The sequence below is a fragment of the Hemiscyllium ocellatum genome, chromosome 5 (assembly GCF_020745735.1).
Source record: "Hemiscyllium ocellatum isolate sHemOce1 chromosome 5, sHemOce1.pat.X.cur, whole genome shotgun sequence".
Taxonomy (NCBI): domain Eukaryota; kingdom Metazoa; phylum Chordata; class Chondrichthyes; order Orectolobiformes; family Hemiscylliidae; genus Hemiscyllium; species Hemiscyllium ocellatum.
In genome coordinates, this window is record NC_083405.1 from 17,578,977 (window position 1) to 17,604,390 (window position 25,414).

Below are 25,414 nucleotides of genomic sequence, written 5' to 3' on the forward strand. Positions count from 1 at the left end.
GCCAACTAGCAATACTCATGAAAAAGATTCATTTCCATAAATTTTCAACTCATTTGTGACCACAGCCACCAGATTTTGCAGGTCTGAGCTAGGTACCCTGGGAGCTGCTACACTCTTTATATACTGGGGCACTCACAGTTGCCAGCCTCTTTCAGGTCTTTGGCACATAAAAGAACGTGCAGTGAGTGATAAGCATATGATCTCTTGACATGTCTAATGACGCTCAAAGAAGAAAGATGCAATACAGTCTTCTCTTCATATTTGCAAAAAAATAGTTGGGATTAAGTCTTAGAGTTTGTGTAAGACCTGTGGAACATCAGGCTTGATGGTCAAATAGTATGTTCTTGCCTGGTGCTGTCTTAGTTACATTGCTCCTGCACACTATAACATAAGCATAAATATTAAACTTAAATTACTCAATAAAATGGAATTATGCTACAATGTATTTAATTGTTATAATGAAAATCTTAATAAAAAGTTTGTTTGCAGACTAAAATTGACACTTTTGCTACATTTCAAGAGACTATGTTTAAGGTACATATTTTGCTCCAGGCACACGCACTAAAAGTTATTTTAGTTTTAGTTTCATGAAAACTGTGCAGAAAGCAACTTTTGATTGCAAGCCCAAACAAAATTAACAAGTATCCACTTGAAAGATACTTACCCTAAATGCCAACTTAATTGTTTCATGCGTTTTAGATGGTCTGGATACTACTGATAAGGCAATCACATACTCTCTGATATCAATTGTTCCATTTTCATTCTGAAAGTAGGAATAATTAAGTTCAGCAAACTGCAGCAAAAATCTACAAATCTACTGAGAACAAACACTGACTAAATATTTCACTATGACTAAATAATTCAGCAATGTACTTCAAAATAGCATTGATTACATTTATTAAACTCAAACATTTTAGATGTATTTCACTGTCATGTAAAGATTTTCTACCAAGGTGACAGCAGAGGGTGCTGCATACTACACAAGCCGATCTTGTGAAAAGTCTCAGAAACCAACATATCTACAATAACCACAAACCATGCTTACTCTAAGATCCTTTTGAAAGCGATATAACATATGAATATATTGACAATTTATATTGATTCACAGTAATTTTCGTAAAGAGTCTTGGTTTTTTAAAAACCATTTGAATCTGACATATGACCCAGTATACTCAATGACCACAGCTATTTAAACTATTTATAAATACTACTTCTAACCAGTTGCAATTAATCACTGCACCAACTTTTTTCTGATTACAGTAATGACAAAAATGGTTTGCTTGGGTTTTCTCTTGTATCCAGCTTATCGCTACTCTCACTAACTGAAGCTGTACAGCAGTGTTAGAGTATCTAAGGGAAAATCATAATTCACTACAGAGAGCAAACATGTTCGCTCACAAATATTCTGATCCTAAGTAGATTATCTTCTTGTCAGTCAATGAATCTCAACTTGCATGGCATGTTGTGTGATTTTTAACTTTGTACACCCCAGTCCAACACTGGCATCTCCAAATCATGCATGGCATACATAATTCATTTGAACTGGAGGGAATGCTGTGAACTTTAAAATACTGACCACAGCCTTATAGCCAATCTGTTAGATACTGGACATGCAATACATTGATTTGATTTGGTTTGGTTTGTGTGGAGGGAGGAAATGACGACTGAAGAGAACTTGATTCTAACACTTTACAGCAAAGATCACCTTGACCCTGAATAGTCAGTCAGAGGCTGGATGGGTGCACTATGGGATCACTCAAGTCCTGACACCAGCAGCCCACTGGGAATTGGCCAGCAAATTTGAATGTTCAATGGGCAATGTTCTGCTCTCTAGGACCTTCTAAGTTTTTAGATCTGATTTTGAGTGGGAGACTTCAGATGGTTCCAACTTACAGAAAATGATAAGTGGGAAAAATTCTTGTCTAACACCTGGGTAAATGTACAACTGCCCATAACCTATATTCCCCTGACCCAATTATCCATCTCTTCACACGCTTATCTTATGCTTAATATTCCCTCAGCATCCTTAACTCTTCAAATTTCTAACATGCTGTCTGCACTCTCTTGCCAACTCAACTTTAACCATATCCCCTCATACCCTGCCTTTATCCAGCTGAAACACACTACTCCATTATCTCATCCACCTTAAGCCCCTCACCACATTGCAACCTTTCACACTCAACTTCCCTCGAGAGGGTTTCAAACAGCTTTTGGACGTTTAAACTAGAGGATGGCAGTTATTGCCATAAAAATAGTGCATGGTTTGTTTTTCTCACAATCCAGTGTTAAAGCAACATTATTAGAGTCAATTTCTGGTAAGGCCAGAGTTGGGGATTCCTGGTCAGAACTGTGGAGCTCCATTTTAATAGAGAAAAGTAGCAGCAGAGTAGCTGCTCAATGGTGATAGCCACTCTCTAGGAGAGTAGGGCGTATATTCTGTTATTGACTTACCAATGGAAGTTTGTCATGACCGGATTGTTCAGGGAAGATGAATAGTAACTCAACTTACTGCATGTAATTCTACTGAGATTTGATCAGACATTTTTCTAATGACGTATCTGTAACTAGCTTCCAACACACACAGAAGGGAAATCAAAGTGTGATTCAGCTGCTGCCTTTTTACCTCTGAGAAAGAGACTTGCCACTTCGACAGAGCTCATAGATTTTAACAACCTTGGTCCAAATTTGAAAGAGATGAATTCGAGAGGGGAAGTGGATAACTGCTTATGATACCAAGACAATATGTAGTATCAAGACCCCTTTCAAAACTGGAATCAACAGGAACTAAGGGCAAAAGGCTCCAACTAGCTGGAATCATACCTTGCACAAAGGATGACAATTTGGGTTATGGGAGCTCAGCCAAAGGATATCACTGCATGACGTCCTCAGGATAGCTTCCTGGGCCTAACTAAATCCAGAAGTAGGTTTGTCTGATGTTTATATAATATTCAGCACCATTTACTACTGCACTGATGCTGAAGCAATCCTTGTCTAAGTGCAGCAAGACCTGGACAATATTCATGCTCTTGCTGATCGATGGCAGTAACATTTGCATCATGTAAATGCACAGTAATGACCATAAAATGATCACCCCTTTAAATTTAATCATATACAATCGCTGAAGCTTCAATACCAGCATACTAGGGTTAATACCAACCAAAAGCTGAATTGGAGCAACCATATAAAAAGACAAAAGCAAACCAGAGACTGGGAATTCTGCACTAACTTATCTCTGAGCTTCTTGAAGCTGAAGGGAGTGCAGCCTCAACAATACACAATAAACTTGACACCATCCAGGACATAGCAGCCCAACTGACTAACATCTTATCTAACACTATCCACATTCACTCATTCCAACATCAACACAAAATGGCAGCAGTAACTCAGCACCTACAAGATGAACCTCAGTAACTCACCAAGGCTTCTTAAGTAGCATCTTCCAAATAAAAGTCTCTACCAGCATGGTCATGGGCAACAGATGCATGGGAACATCACCATGTGTAAGCTTCCTTCCAAGGCATCCCACCATCCTCTACTGCCATTCCTTCACTGTCCTGGTATCAAACTCCTGGAATTCTCTCCCAACTACACTTGTTTGTAGCTAGATCGTATGAACTGCTGCAGTTCAATGTAGCGCAGCTAAACCTTTAGGGCAATTATGAATGGACAATGTTAGCCTAGCCAGTGATGCCCATAAAAGAAAAAAAGTAGCTTGACATGTGGAGAAATATTGGCTGCAAAACTTGAGTAGTAGATCAATCTTTGAAAGATAACAATGAAACTTTTATGAATTGTGGAAGCAGCAAAACAGATCTCTCTATAAAGTTAGGAAGCAAACTCCACTGTACTTCTGTTTGTTCTTCACTAATAAACAAATTATAAACCATAGGTAAAATGTAGATGGTTGACACAAGTCAGAATCATAGAATGAAATAGCACAGAAGACGACCAATTCAGGTCATTCATGCTTCTGTTGGCTCTTCCAGAGTCATTTCTTCCATTAGATTAATCCTTTGGGACTAAGGATGACTTTCTTCCACTCAGGAGTTTAGGATCCTGAGGGAACTAAACTCCAATGATGGATGCACATACCTATCACAGGTGCGGGAAAGTGATGCTTGGTAGATTTTTAATGTAGTCCTGTTTTTTGCATTTGTCCTCCACCTGGGCCTGGAAGTAATCCTCAAAACACGATCTCTTTATAGATGTTTCTATTCCAGTTTGAACAGTCTTGGGCAAAGATTTCCACAATTTGGTGGGGATATTGCACCTTTTCAGAGAGGCTTTGACAACATCCTTGAAACATTATTCATACCCTCTTAGTAACAGCTTGCTATGGTAAAGCTTGGAGTAAAGAGCTTATTTTGGATCTACTGGGTTAGGCATACAATAAAATGGCTCACTTATACATTTGACTGACTGACATTTTGGTGCTGGGGATCTTATTTTTTCCATCATAAGGAAAACCAGCTCAGCCTCTCCACTCTGCGCAAATATGTAATTCAAATCACTGGCATCATTCTAGTGAAATTCTTCCGCATCCTCCCAATTCCTTTGAACAGCAAAGGAATTAAGACATACAATGAGAAGGCAGGTAAGTGGAGCTGAGGCCACAAAAAGATCAGTCATGATCTTATTGAATTGCGGAGCAGGCTCAAAGGGCCAGATAGCCTACTCTTGCTCCTTGTTCTTATGTTTATGTCTTGAATATTTCTTAAAATGCAAGATCTCAAGTTTGACAGTGCATCAGCTGATGACTAACAGAAGTTAGATTCTTTTTAAATAGCCTTCTCAATTTGTCCTGAATATTCTATGGAGATTCATCCTCAGGCTCAGTTTCCCACAACTCCTTCAGAACTGTTGCAACGTGAACCACGTACATCGCTTCATTCTTCCCTCTAAAATCTTAATTCTGTACTCAATCAAAACTTTTTGATACATTAGAAAGAGCAGTGGTGCAAATGCAGATTTCTGGGCAACACTGAGTATTTTTTTTTCTAATCTTAAAAGCAACTGCTAACACCTACTCATACATACCTCCCCATATCATTTGATTTTTCTTCCATGTCAGTGTCCTTAACCCATCGGGTGTAATTTTTCCTAATCTGTCAAAATGCCATTTGAAAATATGTACATGCATCATCAATTAGACTAGCCACATCAACACTTACTTCAAAGTAGTTTATCAGATTAGTCAAACACACTTTGCCTTTAACAAATCTGAGCTGCCTTTCATTTTTTTCACTATACTTTTCCAGTTGATAATTAGATATGGTCTTAACGGTTCCCCAGCATCAATCTTGACTACTCTGTGATCATCAGGTTGGTCTCTCACTTGTTTTGTATTTTTTGCAATTCTTTCGTCCTGACATCAACCAGGTAGCTACAGAAGAGTTATAAAAGGCTATGGCACAAGCCTTCATAATTTGCACCCTCATTACTCCCAGTATTTCAGGATAACTGGGTGACATTTTTCCATTCAGAGGAGCCAATCTTTTATTCCAGCCTCTATTTTAATTCTATCAAATATCAATTCTTCCTCATACTTTATTGTCACTGCTCTTGAAAAGTGAGATTGCTTCTGAAGCAGTCTTCTTCAAGATAATCTTTTGTGGTTGCTAAATCGGTCCGCCTTTCATGATGACCCTCTAAGTTTTCATGTTTTAATTTTAAAATGGAGCCCAAAAATCAGGTGCTAATACATTCCCAGTTTCTACATTCCATTTCATTTAATAGACTTCCATTTTTTCCATAATAATTTTGCCATATCTACGGTATTGTTAGCTTTGCAATAGCCATAGAGATCTATTTTCTGTCTCATTTTAATGCTTAGTTATCTTGTGTGTTCAAGTTTCGGATACTTGTTTCATGGTAATGCCCCTCCTATCTCTTAACCAGTCCCAACCGCACCTCTTTGAAAGCCTCCCATTATTACATTACTCTTATGTCCAGTGTTTGATTCTAATTCATTTGGGCCAATTCTTTTTTATACCACTATAGCCAGCCTTCTCCATAAGTATTCCAAGATTCATGACACCATGATGACTGGAACCCAGTATTTTACATTATTTATGTTTTCACTGGGCTATTCATGATCCTTTGCAGTAACTGACTTGCTTTTATTTGTTCCCCCTTTGCAGATTCTTTAGTACTCCAAAATGAGACACAAATTGGATAATGAGACAAAAATGGATGGCTAGTGGAAGATGACATTATACCAGCTAAAATTGGTATCACTTATATCCTCACGTCTGGGAGGAACTGCAAGTGAATTTGTAGAAATTCCAAATTTTGATTGTGACCTCAAACCCAATGCCATAGATTATTTATAGAAAAGCAAATAAGAAGCGATGACCTAGAAACACCCCCCAGGATAACAGTATTGTCAATGTAGCCTGTTAGACTGACAGTTGTTAACACTGGAATGTTTTCTCCTATGTGATTTTTATGTTCATGCAGTGACATCTACCAATAGGATGCCCACAATCACATCTGCAGATATTACTATCCTTGCATGGTAACGACAATAAGAGACTGCGTTTGTTTTTAAAAACTGTGCCCAGATGAGCAGAAAATAAAGAGAACGCTGTTAGGTAAACTGGAGTTAATGCATAACTGAACTCACAACACAGCTAGTGACAGTAACATGTAGCTGTTTTGACCAGCTTGCCTCTACAGTGAGCATCTTTCCTCATTCCTGAAGGAGGGCTCATGCCCAAAACGTCGATTCTCCTGCTCCTTGGATGCTGCCTGACCTGCTGCGCTTTTCCAGCAACACATTTTCAGCTATGAACCTGCACCCCAAGATCTTTGTTCAGCAGCATTCTCCAGGACTCTACCATCAAGTGTACAATTCCTGCCCTGATATGCCTTACCAAAATGCAACAGTTTTCATTTATCCAAATTAAACTCCATCTATCACTCCTTGGCGCACTGACCAATCTGAACAAGATCCCATTGGACTTGGAGATAACCTCCTTCCATGTCCACGGTACCATCAATTGTAACTTCACCTGCACACATACTAACCATTCCTATATTCACATCCAAATAATTTATGTTAATGTCAAAAAAGCAGTAGATCCAGCACCAATCCTTGCAGGTCACTGCTTGTCACAGGCCTCCAGTCTGAAAAACAATCCTCCATCACCACCCTTTGTTTCCTACCTTCACACCAATTTTGTATCCAAATTGCTAGCTCACCCTGGATTCCAAGTGATTTCACCTTGCTAACCAGTCTACCATGCAGAACCTTGTCAAGCTCCTTGCTCAAGTTCATATAGACAATATTCACTACCTTGCCTTCATCACTCTTCTTTGTCATTTCAGAAGAACTCAAATCAAGTTAGTGAGACAATTTTCCATGCAACTTAGTCATGTTTGCTATCTATAATCAGTTCTTGCCTTTTCAAATACATGCAAATCCTGTGTCTCAGAATTCCCTCCAATTACTTACCCACCACTGACATCAGGCTTTCTGTTCTATAGTTCCCTGCTTTTCCTTACCACCTTTCTTAAATAATATATTAACCAACCTCTATTCTTCTGGGACCTCACCCATGGCATTGATAATACAAATATCTCAGCAAGGGCCCAGCAATCTCTTCCCTAGCTTCCCTCCTTGATCAAATCCTGGGGATTTATCCACCTTTATACATTTTAAGATGCCTAGCAACACCATCTCTGTAATGTGGACACTTTGCAAGTTATTACTTTTTCTGCAAATTCTCTAGCTTCCATATCCTTTCCCAAGTATATTCTGACACAAAATACTCTTACAGTATCTCACCAATCTCCAGCAGCTCAAAACTGTCTTGTTGATCACACAGGAGCCCTAATCTCTTTTGCCCTTGATATATTTTTAGAATCTCTTTGGATTCTCCTTAACTGTCTTTACCAAAAGCGCTCTCATATCTCTTTCTGCCCTTCTGATTTCAACTCTACTTCACCTGCCGTTACACTCCCATTCACTTGATCCCATCTGTCTACACCTGACATGCACCTCCTTTTTCTTGACCAGAGCCTCAATTTCTCTAGTCACCCAACATTCCTTATACCAATCAGCCTTGCACTTCACAATAACAAGAACAGTGTCTCTGGAAACTCACTTGTTTTTCAAGGCCTCCCACTTTCTGACCATCCCTAACTTGAGAATAGCCTCACCCAATCCAGTTTTGGAAGTTCTTGCCTAATACCATCAAAACTGGCCTTCTTCCATTCTAGAACTTGGACTTCTTGATCAGTTCTATCCTTTTCCATAATAATTTCAAAACTAACGTAATTATGATCACTGGAACCAAAGTGCACACCCCTCCTCACTGATAATTGGCTGGCCATACTTCTCACAATGACAAGTTATGCTCCTTCTCTAATAGGTTCATCCACATACTGAATAAGTTAGTTTTCTTGGACACTTAAATTCCTCTCCATCCGAGCCCTTAGACTGCGATTGCCATAGTGTATGTCTGGAAAGTTAAAATCCCCTACCATTTCAATCCTATCATTCTTCCAGATGTCTGAGATCTCCTTAAAGATTTACTTCTCAATTCCCTTATTACTGGGGGACTGTAGTACAATCCCAATAAGGTGATCACCCCCTTCTTATTTCTCAGTTCCACCTAAATCACTTCACTGGACATGCTCCCAGGAACATCCTCCCCAACTACAGCTGCCATATTATCCCTAACCAAAAACACCTCTCCCCCTCCTCTCTTGCTCCCCTTGCTATCCTTCCTTAGCATCTCACCCTAGAACATTAAGCTGCTATTCCAGCCTTTCCCGGAGCCACGTTTCTGTAATAGCTAGTCTCACGTTCCCAACCACATTCAGAGTTCATCTGCCTTACTGGTCAGGCTTCTTGCATAGAAATAAATGCAGATAATCAATTATTAATAATTGATAATGCTGGTGATATGTACAGGGTTTAAGTTTCGAGGCAGGAGCACATTTAATGCATCCAAAATAAGAAACGAAAAATCTATTGAACTCTGCACGTTTAAAGATAACAATTATAAACATAGTTTATAGTTTACCTCCGTGAAAAGTAAAAACATATCTCTTATTGCATCACAAATAGGCAATTTCAAATAATGAGCAAAAGTGTCCAGAGTTGTCAGTCCTCCTTTCATTTTTTTGGCACTTTCTGCAAGTTCATCTAGTTCCTTTTCAATTTTATCAGGCTTCAAACTGAAATGATAATAAAAACATTATGATCACCAGTCAATTTCAAAATCCTGAGACAGAGCATTTTCTGGCTAAGACAATGTCAAAGAGCGATCATAGGTTTATCAAAATTAAAATTATATTTGTAAACATACCTTTAGGAAAAAAGATTTCTTTTCATGAAAGCACATCACTCACTGATAGGTTCCCTTTCATACAAATTAAATTCTAAAATGAAGCATTAAGTACACATTGAGCGTTCATGCCCAACCCAATTTTACATCACCGAAAAAGAAGCTGCAGGCTATTTAAAATATTTAATTTGAAACCTTTAAAAGATTAGTATAACACAAATTCATGTATTCAGTAGTGACCTCACCATACTTTAACACCAAGTCAGTGTTGAGCTTGTGCAGCTGGTGTGTGGTGGGGGTTGGGGAGGAGGAAAGTTGCAGTCTTGAAGATGTGGAATTAGTCTCTGCAGAAGCAGAAAGTGCAAAGGCAGAATTCATGTAAAAAAACATTTTGGTAGCACATGGCAAACTATGATTTTTAAGCAAATGACAAATGAATTAGATTCAGAGCTCAATGGAAATGTGCCAGAGCAGTATGGAGAGAGACCAAGGTGTGATCTGGTGATGGATTGATCATGTGTTTCCAAACTCCTGGCATCACTGAAGCCTCAGCGAAGAGCAAGATTTTATGGTTGTGATTAATTAATTCACAATTCTAGGCAGATATGCAGAGAAATTGACAGAGTCCATCAAGAGCAGTGTGGATGGCTGAAGCAAGACAAAGAATATTGGTGCTAAAAACGCAATGAGGAATGCCTTGACAGCTCTTCATAGATTTCAGAGGAGGGAAATAATGTATAACTGCGGCTTCAAGTCTGTGTCATCACTGGGAGAATGGGGTGCCAGAGGAGTTGTAATGGCAATGGATAGACAGTACTGGCAAAGGATCTGCCAGGTAAAAAATAAAATGAGCATGGCAGACTTGCAAATAGAATGTAAATGAACAAATCTGCGACAAAGATTCAGATAGAGAATAAATGTAAAACTAAGGGAAAGACCAAGTGTGCACATTACTAAAAGCTTACCAGTAGAAGCAGACAGTTCAGGAGGATTACAGAGTGAACCTCAACCACTGGGTTTAACTAGGACTCCAGGAAAGATGCATTGTTACTTCCTACACCTGAAATTCAGGCAGGTAGATCTAATGTTGGAATGTGAGTAAAATTCAAGAACCAAAAACAGTAACGTCCAAGAATTGGGAGAGTGGTAGATAAATCACAAGGTCAATGCAAACGAGGTAGCTAGCAAGCAGCTTAAAGATTAGAAACAGCAGTAGTAGCCTAAGTAACACACACCAATAAAACGTGGAGGAGTAGGTAAAGCAACAATGGGAACCTGGTGCAAAATAAAGTATGGCTCAGCCTGGAAGGAACAACAACTACAGCAAGATGTGAACCAGCTGGATCAGATCAGAGTTAATTCAGTACAGCAAGAAAAGGAGGATTAGGAGGATTAAATAAATTCAGAGAGGCAGGTCAAAAAATAATGCGATGCTTTTTTTTGAAACCTCTAATTTCTTCAACATAAGAAAGGTATGTTAAAAATTTTATTGAAATAAAAAGTTTTTTCCAGTGTTTTGGGAACCTGAGCAATAACCAGGAGAGGGCACAGCACCCTATTAAAACATATTTTAATAACAAATATGGTATCGCTGAGGCTAAACGCCAACTCACGGACACCACCTCCTACTGCCTCCTTGACCATGACCCCACCTCCCACCACCAAACCATCATCTCCCAGACCATTCATAACCTCATCACCTCAGGGGAACTCCCATCCACTGCCTCCAAACTCAGTCCCACAACCCTGCATCACCCATTTCTACCTCCTGCCCAAAATCCACAAACCTGACTGTCCCGGCCGACCCATTGTCTCAGCCTGCTCCTGCCCCACCGAACTCACCTCTGCATACCTTGACAGGATCCTGTCCCCCTTAGTCCAAGAACTCCCCACCTATGTCCGGGACACCAGCCACGCCCTCCACCTCCTCCATGAGTTTCGCTTCCCCGGTGCCCAAAGCCTTATCTTCACCATGGATATCCAGTCCCTGTACACCTCCATCCCCCATCACGAAGGACTCAAGCCCTCCGCTTCTTCCTTTCCCACCGTACCAACCAGTACCCTTCAACTGACACCCTCCTTCGACTGTCTGAACTGGTCCTCACTCTGAACAACTTCTCTTTCCAATCCTCCCACTTCCTCCAAACCAGAGGAGTAGCCATGGGCACCCGCATGGGCCCCAGTTACGCCTGCCTCTTCGTAGGATATGTGGAACAGTCCATCTTCCACAGCTATACTGGCACCATCCCCACCTTTTCCTCCGCTACATCGACGACTATATCGGCGCTGCCTCATGTTCCCACAAGGAGGTTGAACAGTTCATCCACTTTACCAACACCTTTCACCCAGACCTCAAATTTACCTGGACCGTCTCAGACTCCTCACTCCCCTTCCTAGACCTCTCCATTTCTATCTCGGGCGACCGAATCAACCCGGACTATAAACCGACTGACTCCCACAGCTACCTAGACTACACCTCCACACCCCTCCCCCGCCACACCCCCCCAACCCTGCCCCCTGTAAAAACGCCATCCCATATTCACAATTCCTTCGTCTCCGCCGCATCTGCTCCCAGGAAGACCAGTTCCAATACCGAGCAACCCAGATGGCCTCCTTCTTCAAAGACCGCATTCCCCCCTAGACGTGATCGACGATGCTCTCCACCGCATCTACTCCACTTCCCGCTCCTCCGCCCTTGAGCCCCACCCCTCAAATCACCTCCGGGACAGAACCCCATTGGTCCTCATCCACCACCCCACCAACCTCCATATACATTGTATCATCCGTCGTCATTTCCGCCACCTCCAAACGGAACCCACCACCACGGATACATTTACCTCCACTCCCCTATCCGTGTTCCGAAAAGACCACTCCCTCAGTGACTCCCTCATCAGGTCCACACACCCCCCAGCCCCGGCATCTTCCCCTGCAACTGCAAGAAATGCAAAACTTGCGCCCACACCTCCCCCCTTACTTCCCTCCAAGGTCCCAAAGGATTCTTCCATATCCGCCACAAACTCACCTGCACCTCCACACACCTCATTTACTGCATCCGCTGCACCCGATGTGGCCTCCTCTATATTGGGGAGACAGGCCACCTACTTGCGGAACATTTCAGAGAACACCTCTGGGACACCCGGACCAACCAACCCAATCACCCCATGGTTCAATACTTCAACTCCCCCTCCCACTCTACCAAGGGCATGCAGGTCCTTGGGCTCCTCCATCGCCAGACCATAGCAACACGACGGCTGGAGGAAGAGCGCCTCATCTTCTGCCTAGGAACCCTCCAACCACAAGGGATGAACTCCGATTTCTCCAGTTTCCTCATTCCCCCCGCTCCCACCTTGTCTCAGTTCCAACCCTCCAACTCAGCACCACCTTCCTAACCTGCAATCTTCTTCCAGACCTCTCCGCCCCCACCCCTATTCCAGCCTATCACCCTCACCTTAACCTCCTTCCACCTATCGCATTTCTAATGCCCCCTTGCCCAAGTCCCTCCTCCCTACCATTGAGCCTGCTTGGCACACTTTCCTCATTCCTGAAGAAGGGCTCATGCCCGAAACGTCGATTCTCCTGCTCCTTGGATGCTGCCTGACCTGCTGTGCTTTTCCAGCAACATATTTTCAGCTCTAACATGCTAAGTGAATGCTTGGGAAATGAACTCTACTAATGTTACTGGCAAAAAGTAAAAACTTTCTTTATCAATGCCAAATGGAAATGGCAGACCACATTTCAGAACCATAAAAAATAATTAATTGTACAGAAAAAATGATCTGCATGCCACGAGTAATCTGAAAACAAACTCAAAATAAAGTAGTGTCAGGGGCATTGGTGCAAATTATAAATGGCAAATCTTGACTAGCATTTAGGGAAACTAATAAATGCATGTTTGCACTTCTAGCTAGGACAGCGGAGTCATAAAACTTCAAAGAATTCAACAACAAGATGCTTCACTGCAGGGATTGAAGGACCTTTCTTGATGGAGTAACTAAAATGTGCTAAATTACACTGTCTACGTAATCCACTGATCACCTCCATAACAAACTCTGTCAGCTTCTGTAAAACACAAAGGTCACCTCTAGAGAAGTACATTATGTATTTGCACGGGCTGTGGAGCTAAGTCTGATGCTTAAGTACTGAAAGTATTTTTAAAGAATACCAAAATGTTAGCGTTTGCAAGCATTTAGTAATCAGCACCTCTAACTGTGTCCTTATTTTGCATCAAAACATAATTATAAGCTGATATATACAGAGGAATCCTGATAATCCGAAAATCGAATTACCTGAAGGAGATAGAGGTCCCGACAGAAAAATTACAAGACAGACATGTCTCCAACACTGATCGTGTCTTTTATTTCCAGAGAGTAAAAGTCCTGTCGAGAACAGTCCTGGACTGATGGGAGTGCAGGCACTGGCTCAAAATGACTGACCTCCCACCCTCCCTCTATCTTTCTCCACACTTTTCCTGGAGTTTGACACAAGGGTGTTCCCTAAAACCCCCTCCCCTGATAATCTCTCCAACATTGTCCTGTAAAGGGCAAAGTGGAACCTGTAGTAAGATGTTGTGCGTGCGTGCTCTGTTTGGATACTCACTCCCCAAAAGGCAGCAGCAGTCTTGTTATGGATGTCCAGTCTGGTTGCCCCAGAGGGGGGAGGGGTTGCAGAGTTAGGGTGCAAGAGATGGTTGGTGTTGGATGAGGTCGGGAGGGGGTGGTGTTGGACAGGTTTTGAGTGGGTGGGGGGGGGGCAGTCTAGGATACGGTTTGGGCTGCCGGGGGGGGGAGGAATAGTGCGGGGGAAGACAACGTCGGATGGGGTGGCGGGGGCACAGAAGGCATTGAATCGATTAACTGAATAATCAATTATGCCAACGAAATAGGATGAAGCAGAAATGAAGTAGCTGCATTGGTTTCAATTTTCCAGAATTCTTTTGACTCTGGAATAAATTTCATCAGATTGGGGAACTGTGTATATACCTTCGCTATTCAAGAAAAGAAGGGGTCAGAAAGCAGCTACTTCAGAAAGCAGATGATTGCAGGCTGTTAGCTTAATAGCTGTCAAAAGGAAAACAAATTTATTATTGAGGCAAGGCTCTTAAATCTTAATACAATTATGTAGAGTCAACATGATTTTGTTAAAAAGGGATATCACGTCTACATACTTTAAGAGTTCTTTGAGGAAGTAACAAGCCATATAGATAAAAGAATAAACTACAGATGGGGTGTACTTGGTTTATTTAGCAAAAGGCATTTGATAAAATACCACATAATATTACCACATAAAAAGCTCTTGATATATGGGGTAATATATCAGAAAGGTTGGCTGGCCAAAAGGAAGTGGACAGTAGGAGTAAATGCGTCATTTCTGGGTTGGCAAGCTGTAACCAGTGGAGTGCCAACTGGTTAGTGCAGAAGAAAAATTTATAATCTATATAAACGATATGGAACAAGGAACAGATTGTATGGTTGTTAAATGTGATGACAAAGATAGGTAAAAAAGTAAATTGCAAGGAGATGAACCTACAAAAGGAACTAGATAAATTGAGTGTACAAAAATTTAGCAGATCGAGTAGAATGTGGAAAAACGTGAACTCAATCACTTCAGCAGGAAGAATAGAAAAATATACTGTATTCTCCTTGTAATAGTACATATTAAGGTAGAGAATGTTTTGCTATGAATGTATAGGATGTTTGTCAGACCACATATTAAGTATAATTATAATTTTGGTTTACTTACTCCAGAAAGAACGTAACAGCCTTAAAAGCAGTTCAGAAAACATTCACTAGATTATGGAATAAAAAGACTTGACAGTTGGGATGTGCATCCATTAGAGTTTAGGAAAATGATAGGGAATCGCACTGAAAGTATTGATCCTTAGGGGAATGAACAGGGTGGCTGCTGAGAGAATATTTCCCCTTATGGGGATGGCTGCATTGAGAGAACACAGTTTGAGAATAACCATCTCCATTTTAAGAAAGAAATGAAACATTCTTTTTAAAACTCAGGATTGCAGGTCTGTGAAATTCTCTTCTTCAAACAGTATTGCAGGAAAGGTCCTAAGTATTTAAGGCTGAGATTTGATGAACAATGGATCAAAGGGTACTGGCAGACAACAGGAAAGATTGAGATAAGGCCATAATCACATCAGTTATGATGTTAGCAAATGGAGGAACAAGGTCAATGCCTGAACTGCCTACTCCTGCTCGTAATTTGTTTGCTCATATTAAATTACTTAGTGTGGAAACAGGCTCTCCAGCCCAACAAGTACACACCGACCCTCCGAAGAGCAACCCACCCAGACCCATTTCCCTACATTTATCCCTTCACCAAACACTACGGGCAATTTAGCATGGCCAATTCACCTAACCTGCACAATTTCTGGGCTGTGGGAGGAAACCGGAGCACCTGGAGGAAACTTGCGCAGACATGGGGAGAACATGCAAACTCTACACAGACAGTTGCCGGAGACAGGAATCAAACCCGGGTCTCTGGCACTGTGAGGCAGTGCTAACCACTGTGCAGATAACTATCGTTAACAGATTTTTTTAAAATGTTAAGCTTTCATAAAATAACCAGCTCACTGTTGAAACATACGTAAGCATTACTGTTGAGTTTCTACATGATTTATGCCCAGGTCAGAGCTTAATTTAGCAGAATCAAGTCAAATTTTAAACACAAATCAGCCCATACCTACATTCTCTATACCGACCCGCTGTCCTACGTCTCTGCAATCTTTCAAACCATAATCTTCAAGGTCTTAATTTAAATCAAACAAAGTTGAGCATGCCCACTGATCAGAAAGGATGAATTTCTACCAACAGTAATTGCTTGGGATGCATTATTATATTGCACTCATTTTCCCAGCCACAGCCAAATACAACATTATAAATCTCCTGACCAACAGTTACTTGAAGCAGGAGATCTTTTGCTGCAGAAGTATCAGTTAATTTAACTTAATTGGCAAAAATAGTAAGGCAAGATACAGAAAACTTTGAGTGGTTAGGGTCTGTAATGCACTGCTGGAAAGTGATGGCAGCAGATTCAATCATGGTCTGTGAAAGAGAATCAGACCATTCTTGCAGGATTACAGGGGTTTGGAGTGGAACTTGGTACTAGGATAATTGCTCATGCATCGTGTCAGTACAAACATGGGCCAAATGACCTCCTGCAGCACTGCAATCATTCTCTGAACACCAACTTAAAGTGAAATGTTTTATACTTGGTTTTATGTGAAATGAGCTATGTTACTCTATTACTCTTATACTGCTTGATTGCACAGAATTAAATACATTTTCATATTTAAGTAAATAATAATTGCACCAATCATCTTCCAATCTCTCAAAGATTTTGGGCAATAGGAACCCAAACTAACTGTCCTATTGGCCCACCAGAATACCTGAACATTTGTGAATAAAGTAAACAATTTGAATGGATCATAATATGTCAAGTGTTAAATCATTAAAAGATTGACTATCACAACTAATTCAAGAAAGGTGATATGGCTGAAGTTAGACAGCAAGCATAAAACAGAACCTACTTGAGCTTTCTGGCAAGTTTTGCAAATTCTAGTAGACAGGTATCCACAGGTAGTTTCAGCTGGCTGTCAGACATTACAAGCTGACAATCTTCAAATGTGTAGTCAGTCACAGGTACACCCAGAGCGCTACAAGGAATGGGTTCAAAAATAAACACGAGGGGAAAAAAAGTTTTTGATGTAAATTGACTTTTTTTTTACAAAGCAATGAACTACAATGAATCTCTAAAGTGGCAATTACAAAAATTAAAGTTTGCCCATACAGCAGCATAGATAACCTCAAAAAAATGATATGAGATGGCATTTAAACAATATACTGAACGTTAAGCAAATGGATGGCTAGATTAGATATTTCCCATAAACATGAGAAACACAAAATCAAGCACAGAAGTGTGCATCTATGATTTTTCATGGAGGTCGAACAGTCCTTCAGAGGGGGCACTTGCTGCTCCATTCCTGAAGAAGGGCTTATGCCCGAAACCTCGATTCTCCTGCTCCTTGGATGCTGCCTGACCTGCTGCGCTTTTCCAGCAATACATTTTTCTGCTCTGATACACAACATATTATTAGACAAAAAAGTTATGTTGATGACAAGTTATTCTTGTATTGTTCTAAGATCACAAATTCATGCTCCTGATGCTGGTTTCAATCAAACCATTATAAAACTCTAATGAATTTAGATGGAACTGTATACATTGATGAATATGCTTTCGCTCATTATATGCATTTGCGGGTCTCTATCTCAGATCACATAACTTTGCAAGAAGTCATCACGAATAAAACAAATTTTTCCTGGATGGAATGATCTTTCTTTAAGGCTACAAAGTAAATATTTGACTCAGGACAGGGTTTAATCAATCATTTATTTTATGTTGGCAGAAGTGTTTAAAATAGTAAGCATCGTAGTCTTAGTAAGTGTATAAATTCTGCAGTGCGAGCTAGTAAGTAATAATATTAAATGGTTTGCATTATATTTTGAAACATTGGGTGGGTCCATTAAGTCACTGGTTTTCTGCATCAAGTTAGTTCAAGAGCTCGGGATAAAATGTTTTTGTATGTCTGAAAGGAGCTTCAGTTTTTATCCAATGGTATGGAGGCCTGAATACACACTCCTGGAATTAATTGGCCGGAGGATACAAGATCTGAGACACAAAAACAAACTTTTCCAATGCTCTCATTAGTCCTAATATCAATGGAGGTAAAGAATTAAGGATATGGTGGTTATGTATGATTAAGTTTTGCATTATCATTATACTTACTTTGCCATTACCTTTCTAACATTGTTTGCATACAAAATGGGGTTTCTCTTTTCCTCCTCAGAAGGCGTATATATTGGCAAAAACTGAAAACAAAATTAATATACCTCTTTAAAACTGCTTTTAATGATGAACAAGATTATTTCAAATAACTATACAAAGAATGGTAAAAAGTCTTAAGGTAAACTTTAACTTGCATAAGTTAATAAGTCTTTTAACCCAAACACTTTCTAAATTCGACAATATCAAACAGTTTAGGACAAATAATCAAATTAGTTACTAGTTATTTGTTTCACTCTAATATATTCTTTTCGAAGTTCCATTCAGCATCATGGCAGAAATTTTCCATGAACATTCTAAATGGCCATGTTCAAAGGTAATACATACGTTAACTCCAACAAGCAAGCTTTAATTAACTACAGAAAACATTTTATGAATTGCTCATTAAGAACTGGACTCTAATCTGCCTCAGGACCTGACCAGTTAGCTTGTTAGTGAATCACAGATCCCAATAATGAAGTCCCAGCTCTTCAAAACGTGCCATCAATTAGAGAATGATAGTGTTTAGGCCCTGGAAATTATTGCTGGGGGATCTAAATCTTCAAGGGATCCATTGTGGGAAAGCCATTTTTTTCTTCAGAGTCTTGCAGCAATAGTTAAAAGATTGAAATCAAGAACAGGTCTCTTATCAGTGGCCACCTTACACCAACTGCTACCCCGAATGACCTCAGATTGTGGCATATAGTGTCCCACCCTCATGTGGCAGGCCCATGGTTCTGGCTTCCCAGTCAAGAAAAGTAGTTATTTTTCTCACCTACAGGGAAAGTAGGTAATTGAGCCATTGGCAGGTTGAGGCCATTGCACTCGATGGGAAGTATCCAGATGTCACAGGTCATGTAGGTATCAACAAAATACTCAGGAAAAAAAAGGTCATTACGAGTATCTAGGTGGTAAATGAAGTAGAATCACAAGGTCGTAATTTCTGCATTATTATGACCTGAGCAATGTGTAATATGCAGCAGACTCGATGGATCAACAGGCCTCTTTCTACACTATAGGTATTCTATGATTCAATAATATCGGGTGATTTTACTTTATACAGACTGGAAAAATTAGATGGGCAAAAATAGAGGAAATCATAAAATGCTTTCAGGATAATTTCTTAAAATTGCTACTTCTGGAACTGACCAGAGAGCTGATGATAGTAGACCTGATATGCTGCACTGAGTTAGGATGAATTAATGACCTCAAAGTGAAAAAGCCCCTCAGTAGTGCAACCACAATATCAATGAATAAGGTATTCAGTTTGACAGAGGGGGGAATGGGACAGAGACTTTATAAATTTATGTAAGGTTAATTATGAGGGCATGAGAACAGAGTGAACTGGTGAAATAGGTTTCAGAGTTGGTCAGTAGAGATGAAATTGGGCCTTGTTAGCATGGAGTAGATATTTTCCAGAGAATAAGCAAAATTATAAGAGATGGCTTGGCCTAAAAAAAGCACGTAGCTGAAAATACAAATGGCAGGTCATAATTAATATAAACAAAGAATGGTCAAAAGATGATAAAAATTAGAGATATAGCTAGCTAGAACTATGAACAGATAGTAAGTTTCTTTGAGTATTTAAGAAGTTAACCAAATGTGTGTTAGTTCTATAGAGAGAGAGACTGGAGACTTAATAATGGATAATGAAGAGCTGACAAGACAAGGTTACAACAGATAATTCATTTTCATCTTATTGCAGGGGATGAGTAACATTCCAGATGCAGCAATAAATCAGGAAATGGAAGGCAGGAGGAACTCCGTGAAATCACAACTGCTAAGGAAATGATACTGAGCAAATTATCAGAGCTGAGATTTGATGTGTGTCCAGATGCTTCCTCTTAGGCACTTAGTAGTAGTAGTTAGAGAGACAGTTGGTGCATTAGTTTTAATTTTTTGCAAGTCCCTGGATTTGAAGAGATCCCAATAGATTGCAAGATAGGTAATGTAACTCCTTTATTTGAAAAAGGAGTCAAGCAGAAAGAGGAAACAACAGGCCATTTAGTTTACTATCTGCCAGAGGGAAAAACATTAGAAGCTATTATTGAAAGTTATAGCAGGGCAGTTGGAGTAATTCAAGGTAATCAAGCAGAATGAACATAACCTTTAAAGAGAAATGACATTTGACTAATTTATAGGAGTGCCTTGAGTTGGTAACATGCTGTAGATTAAAGGGAACATGTGGATGAACAGTACTTAGATTTCCAGAAGACATTTGATCGAATACCTTAAAAGATTGTATAAAATAAAAGCTCATATCATGGTAGCATATTTGCATGAATAGAAGATTGGGAACTACAGATGCTGGAGAGGACTACAGTAGTGAGGACGACAGATGCTGGAGATCAGAGTTGAGAGTGTGGTGCTGGAAAAGCACAGGTCAGACAGCATCCAAGGGGCCAGAGAAGTGACGTTTCAGACATAAACCCTTCATCAGAACGAGGGCTGGTCCCTGAAGGACTTATTCCCGAAATGTCGATTCTCCTGCTCCTCAGATGTTGCCTAACCTGCAGTATTCTTCCAGCACCTCTCACGAATCGAAGATTGGCTGGTTACTTGATGATGATAGTGGGTACAAATGGTTCTTAGAATTAGAATTTCTACAGTGTGGAAACCAGTCCTTTGGCCCAATAAGTCCACACCGACTCTAAACAGTAACCCACCCAGACCCATTCCCCTGCCATGCATTTATTCCTGACTAATAATCTATACTATGGGCAATTTAGTATGGCCAATTCACCTGACCTGCACAGCAGTTTGATTGTGGGAGGAAACTGGAGCACCCGGAGGAAACCCATGCAAACACAGGGAGAATGTGCAGACTCCACACAGACAGTCGCCAGAGGCTGGAATCGAAGCTAGGTCGCTGGTGCTGTGAGGCAGCAGTGCTAACCACAGAGCCACCGTGCCGTCCCGAAATATGTCTGCTTACAGGTTGGCAAGATGTAATGAGTAGTGTGCCACAGGAGTTGGTGCTGGACCTCAAATGTTTATGATTTACAAAAATGACTTGCATAAAGGTTTGAAAGGAATAGAAATAGGTTGTGAAGAGGACAGATGAATGACAGAGGGATATAGATAAAGTGAGGGGGCAAAGATCTGACAAATATAATCAGAAAATATGCAATTATCTATACTGGCACAAAGATTAAAAAAGCATATTATCCAAATGGTCAGAGATTGCAAAACTCCGAGACACAGATCTGCGTGCCCGAGTGCATGAAACAAAAGGTTAGAATGGAGGAATAGTAAGTAGTTAGGCAGCAGCAGAATTGAATGTGAAATGTCGGAGGTTATGCATACAATACACCGATGAGATCACATCTGGAGTACAGTATTGGTTATCTTATGTAAGAATGGACGTAAACTTGTTGGAAACAGTTCAGGAAAGATGTACTAGATTAATAACAAAACATTTTGGACTATTTTATCAAGAGAAGTTGGATAGGCTAAGCTTATAGTAGCTGGAGAAAAAGAGGTCTCAATTGCAAACAAGACTGGAGGGACTTTGACAGAGTATTTCCTCTCATCAATCTATAACTAGGCTCACTGTCGAAAAAAAATCAGAGGTCATCCATTGAGATTTTTCTTTGCCTTCTGAGGGCCTAGAGTCTGATGAATTCTCCTCCTGAAAAGGTAGAGGAAGTGATGTCCTGGAGTAATTTTAATAGTAGGTTCTTATTAAACAAAGGGATGAAATGCTATCAGAGTAGGCAGGGATGCAGGCTTAAAGAACGAAATAGCCCACTTCTTCTCCTTGTTCATATGCATGTTTGGATATTATGTGGCAACTAATTAACCACTCAAGGGTCTTAATTGCTGGTGAGCTGAGAAGATTGCTCATAGACCTCCTCATCCTGTACCTAACTGATAAGGTGGCAAGAGGGGGAGTCTTTCTTCAAAGCTAGCTCACCCAATTGTGTGTCCTTTTTGCTACCTCCATGGAGGAAAAAACTGAACCCTATGTATTGTAATGAAACCATTCATTTGTGCAGAGGAACCTCTGCAAACAATGATGGGAATTCCTCAAGATGAATATTAATCTGGACATTAAAATGTTTCTTGTGCATTTCTGTGATAATTACTGAATTAGTCTGAAGATGACTATGTTTTACATACTTAAACATTTCCAATGTAAAACATTTTTAATTTTCAATGTTTTACTTTCTGGTGTGTACCTACCAACAGCAATTTGGTTAAAGACGATGAATATACTTTTCCAATATTCTCTAGCATTGTAATGAAGGGAAAAATTTGTATTCTTAACAGCACTTATTCTTTTTATATAGTATGCACCCAAATTTAAGTGTTTAGCATCTTATATTTCAGAAGTTAAAATGGAACAAATGGATTTTCCTTTTACACAACTGCGACATCTTTATTGTTGTAATACCCATCTTAAACATCTTGAGGTTAGTGTACAAAATTTTAGATTGGCAGTAAAAAGGACTTCTGATTCAAGTCTAATTGCCCTTGTTTGTTAGGAATGTACACGTGAATAAAAATTTGGGGTTGAAGGAGGAAAAAGGCAACATCGCTAAACTGATTCAGTGATCCCAGCATTTTTCGTTCCAAAAAATCGTTCCTCTAATTTGGAAATGAAGAGAAAAAAGCAACACTGGAAAGTGGTCTGTGCTTGAGGTTCTTAGTGCAGTATGGGAGAAGAGAGATCACAAGTGCCATGAAATCCCCATGAGGTCAATTTGTTCAGTGAATTTCCATCTATGTTGGCAGATTTATTTTGAAAAGCTGTATAAATAACATCTAATGTTAAATCAACGTTGCTAGAATGTACAACACATTAATCATTTTTAGCTAGCCATATTTTAAAAAACCCAATCCAAATAATAAAATGACACCGAAGGTTCCCACCCTCCAAAAGGCAGAAGAAAAACCAACCTCTATTTCCACATTATTGTGTAGTTGGCACAACGTAAGCCAAAGGATTTTTAACCTGAGAAATAACATTGTATAAAGTGATATCAGTAACTGGAATAAACAAACAGTCATTTGATAGTACAAAACTCGAGTACTGCTGAAGAAAAGATCAAATTGTCAAAACAAATTATCTTGTACTGAGGAGGTCACTGCTCGCAGTTTAACACATTTGCATGTACCGGAGGTCATGTGTATTAATACATAGGGCACTTTTCTTTGCAGGCAGAAATAACACAAACATACACTGTGCCTGGTTTGCCTACAACAAAATGGGGGATAACCATTCACTGGCTATTTCTCAAGGTACCGGAGAGTCAAACTGTATCAGTTAAAGCTTAAATAACACTTCAGTGTTATTGTCAGTCATTAAATGATGCATGCTCCTTGGCAATGACCTGAACAGAATCCATTTGCCAAACAAACAATCAGAACTCTCCTTTCACCTGGTTTAAATGCTACTTTCTATTTATTCTGGTATTTCTTGTAATTTGCCCTGCTGAGTGCAAGACAAAATGTCTTGAGCAATAACTAGAATATCTTAAATTGTGAACTTCTGTAACATGTTTACAAGATACAAAATATTCCATCATATACCACAAAACATAGACAACATGAAATAGCAAAGTTACAATTTCAGGTTGATACTTGAAAATTTGCTAATAACTAATCAGCATAGTCTCTAAGTGACACAGTAGTACCTGCTTCAACTATTACGGATCCCAAATTATACTCCCGTTTAAAAGGCCTCTTCAATTACTTACAACTTACAAAACTCAGATTAAATCATTCGATTAAAAAATGCCATTTTCCTTCTGTTAAAATTTATTAAACAAATGTTTCTTTAAATGCTCACAAAACCCAGGTTACATGCTATCATAAATAAATGCATAAATAAGTAGTAAGCCCTTAGATGATTTCCCATCTTTATTTCCCTTCCAGTGTCACTGAAACTCATGTTCTGCCATGGCAAAGCGGATTCTGCAGCTCACATGGTCTACACTTGCTCTTGTTTCTTATGCTATTAGCATGGGCAAATCAATAGATGAAATTCCTTTAACAGCCTGCCTCAACCCACAAGCATATCTTTATTTTCAGTGCTCTACATATTTCTGTCCTGATTGCTCTTTGTAATAATGCATCATTTTATGATGTCAGTGTCATACAGGAATACACTACAGAACTAGCCCTTCGGATCAACTCATCCATGTTGACCAGATTTCCTAAACTGAAGTAGTCCCACTTGCCTGCATTTGGCCCCTCCCTCTCTATCTAAACCTTTCCTGCACATGCCCCTTTCAAATGTTTTTTAAATGTTGTAATTGTACCTGCCTCTACCATTTCCTCTGGCAGCTCATGTCATGTACACATGATCATTTGTGTGAAAATGATGCCCCTCAGGTTCCTTTTATGTCTTTCCCCTCTCACCTTAAACCTATGTTCTCTAGTCTTGGGCTTACCTTGCCTGGAGAAAAGACCTTTGGTATTCACCTATGTCCCTCATGACTTCATGAACCTCTAGAACGTCACCTTTAATATCAGACCTCCACAGAAAAACATTCCAGCCTATCTAGCCTCTCCTTAACTTAAACCATCCAGTCTTGGTAACATCCTTGTTAATCTTTTTGGCATCATTTCCAGTTAAAATGGCATCCTTCTGTAATGTTAAAAGATTAAACTGTACTCTCTGGACATTAATGCAATGTTCAAGGGTTAAACTGCCCTGTCTTTCTCCAGAAGCTGAACATTCTGGAAGTGGGTGGGGCGACATTCATGCAGGAACGTGGGTGACTCGCAATTCATTTGGGCAGCCATTTACTACTGTTCTACTGCTATTATCAAATTAAACTCTCATTCAGTCCCTTCCATTCATAAATGCTTTCATAGCCATCCCCAGCCAATCAAATTCTTTTGCATGACCATCCCCCGATACTGAAACATATCACACATACATTGTCTTGGGGAATCATAGAGACAGAAAATCATTTGCATAATGATTCCCCAGGATTAGGGTATTTACATTACCTCAAAGGATGACCTCATTCCACCATTGTACCTGGGGCAATGTGTTATTGGTTGGGGGGGGGGGCAGTGGGGAGAGAGAGAGAGAATAATATCTGAGCATTGCCAGCTGACCTGTACAAAGGGGATGTGTTTCCTTTGCTCGGGAGCCTCTTCTGACTCTACTTTGCACGTCTGTGAAGAGTGTCAGAGGGGTCACCTAGCTTGCACAGGCTTTAATAAACTGTTTGCAGAAGTTGGTGTGTGCAAATGTAATCTAGCGTGTGAAACCTCAGGAAAAGAAGCTAACACTTCTGATAGCAGGTTGACCAGAACTGTATGCAAAA

The 25,414-nt window shown here is 40.0% G+C and overlaps 1 protein-coding gene across 3 annotated transcripts in view; it reads right to left on the reverse strand.

Annotated features, from left to right (window-relative positions):
- The window catches only part of LOC132815625 (lysophosphatidylcholine acyltransferase 1-like), a 222,230-nt gene that overhangs the window by 12,136 nt on the left and 184,680 nt on the right, over positions 1 to 25,414 (reverse strand). For all 3 annotated transcript variants that reach the window (XM_060824572.1, XM_060824573.1, XM_060824571.1), the window contains 5 exons: positions 23,031 to 23,085; positions 18,093 to 18,175; positions 16,837 to 16,962; positions 9,033 to 9,186; positions 665 to 763 (listed from right to left, as the gene is read on the reverse strand). In XM_060824572.1, the coding sequence (XP_060680555.1) occupies positions 665 to 763; positions 9,033 to 9,186; positions 16,837 to 16,962; positions 18,093 to 18,175; positions 23,031 to 23,085 (517 nt within the window). The remainder of the gene's footprint in view (positions 1 to 664; positions 764 to 9,032; positions 9,187 to 16,836; positions 16,963 to 18,092; positions 18,176 to 23,030; positions 23,086 to 25,414) is intronic.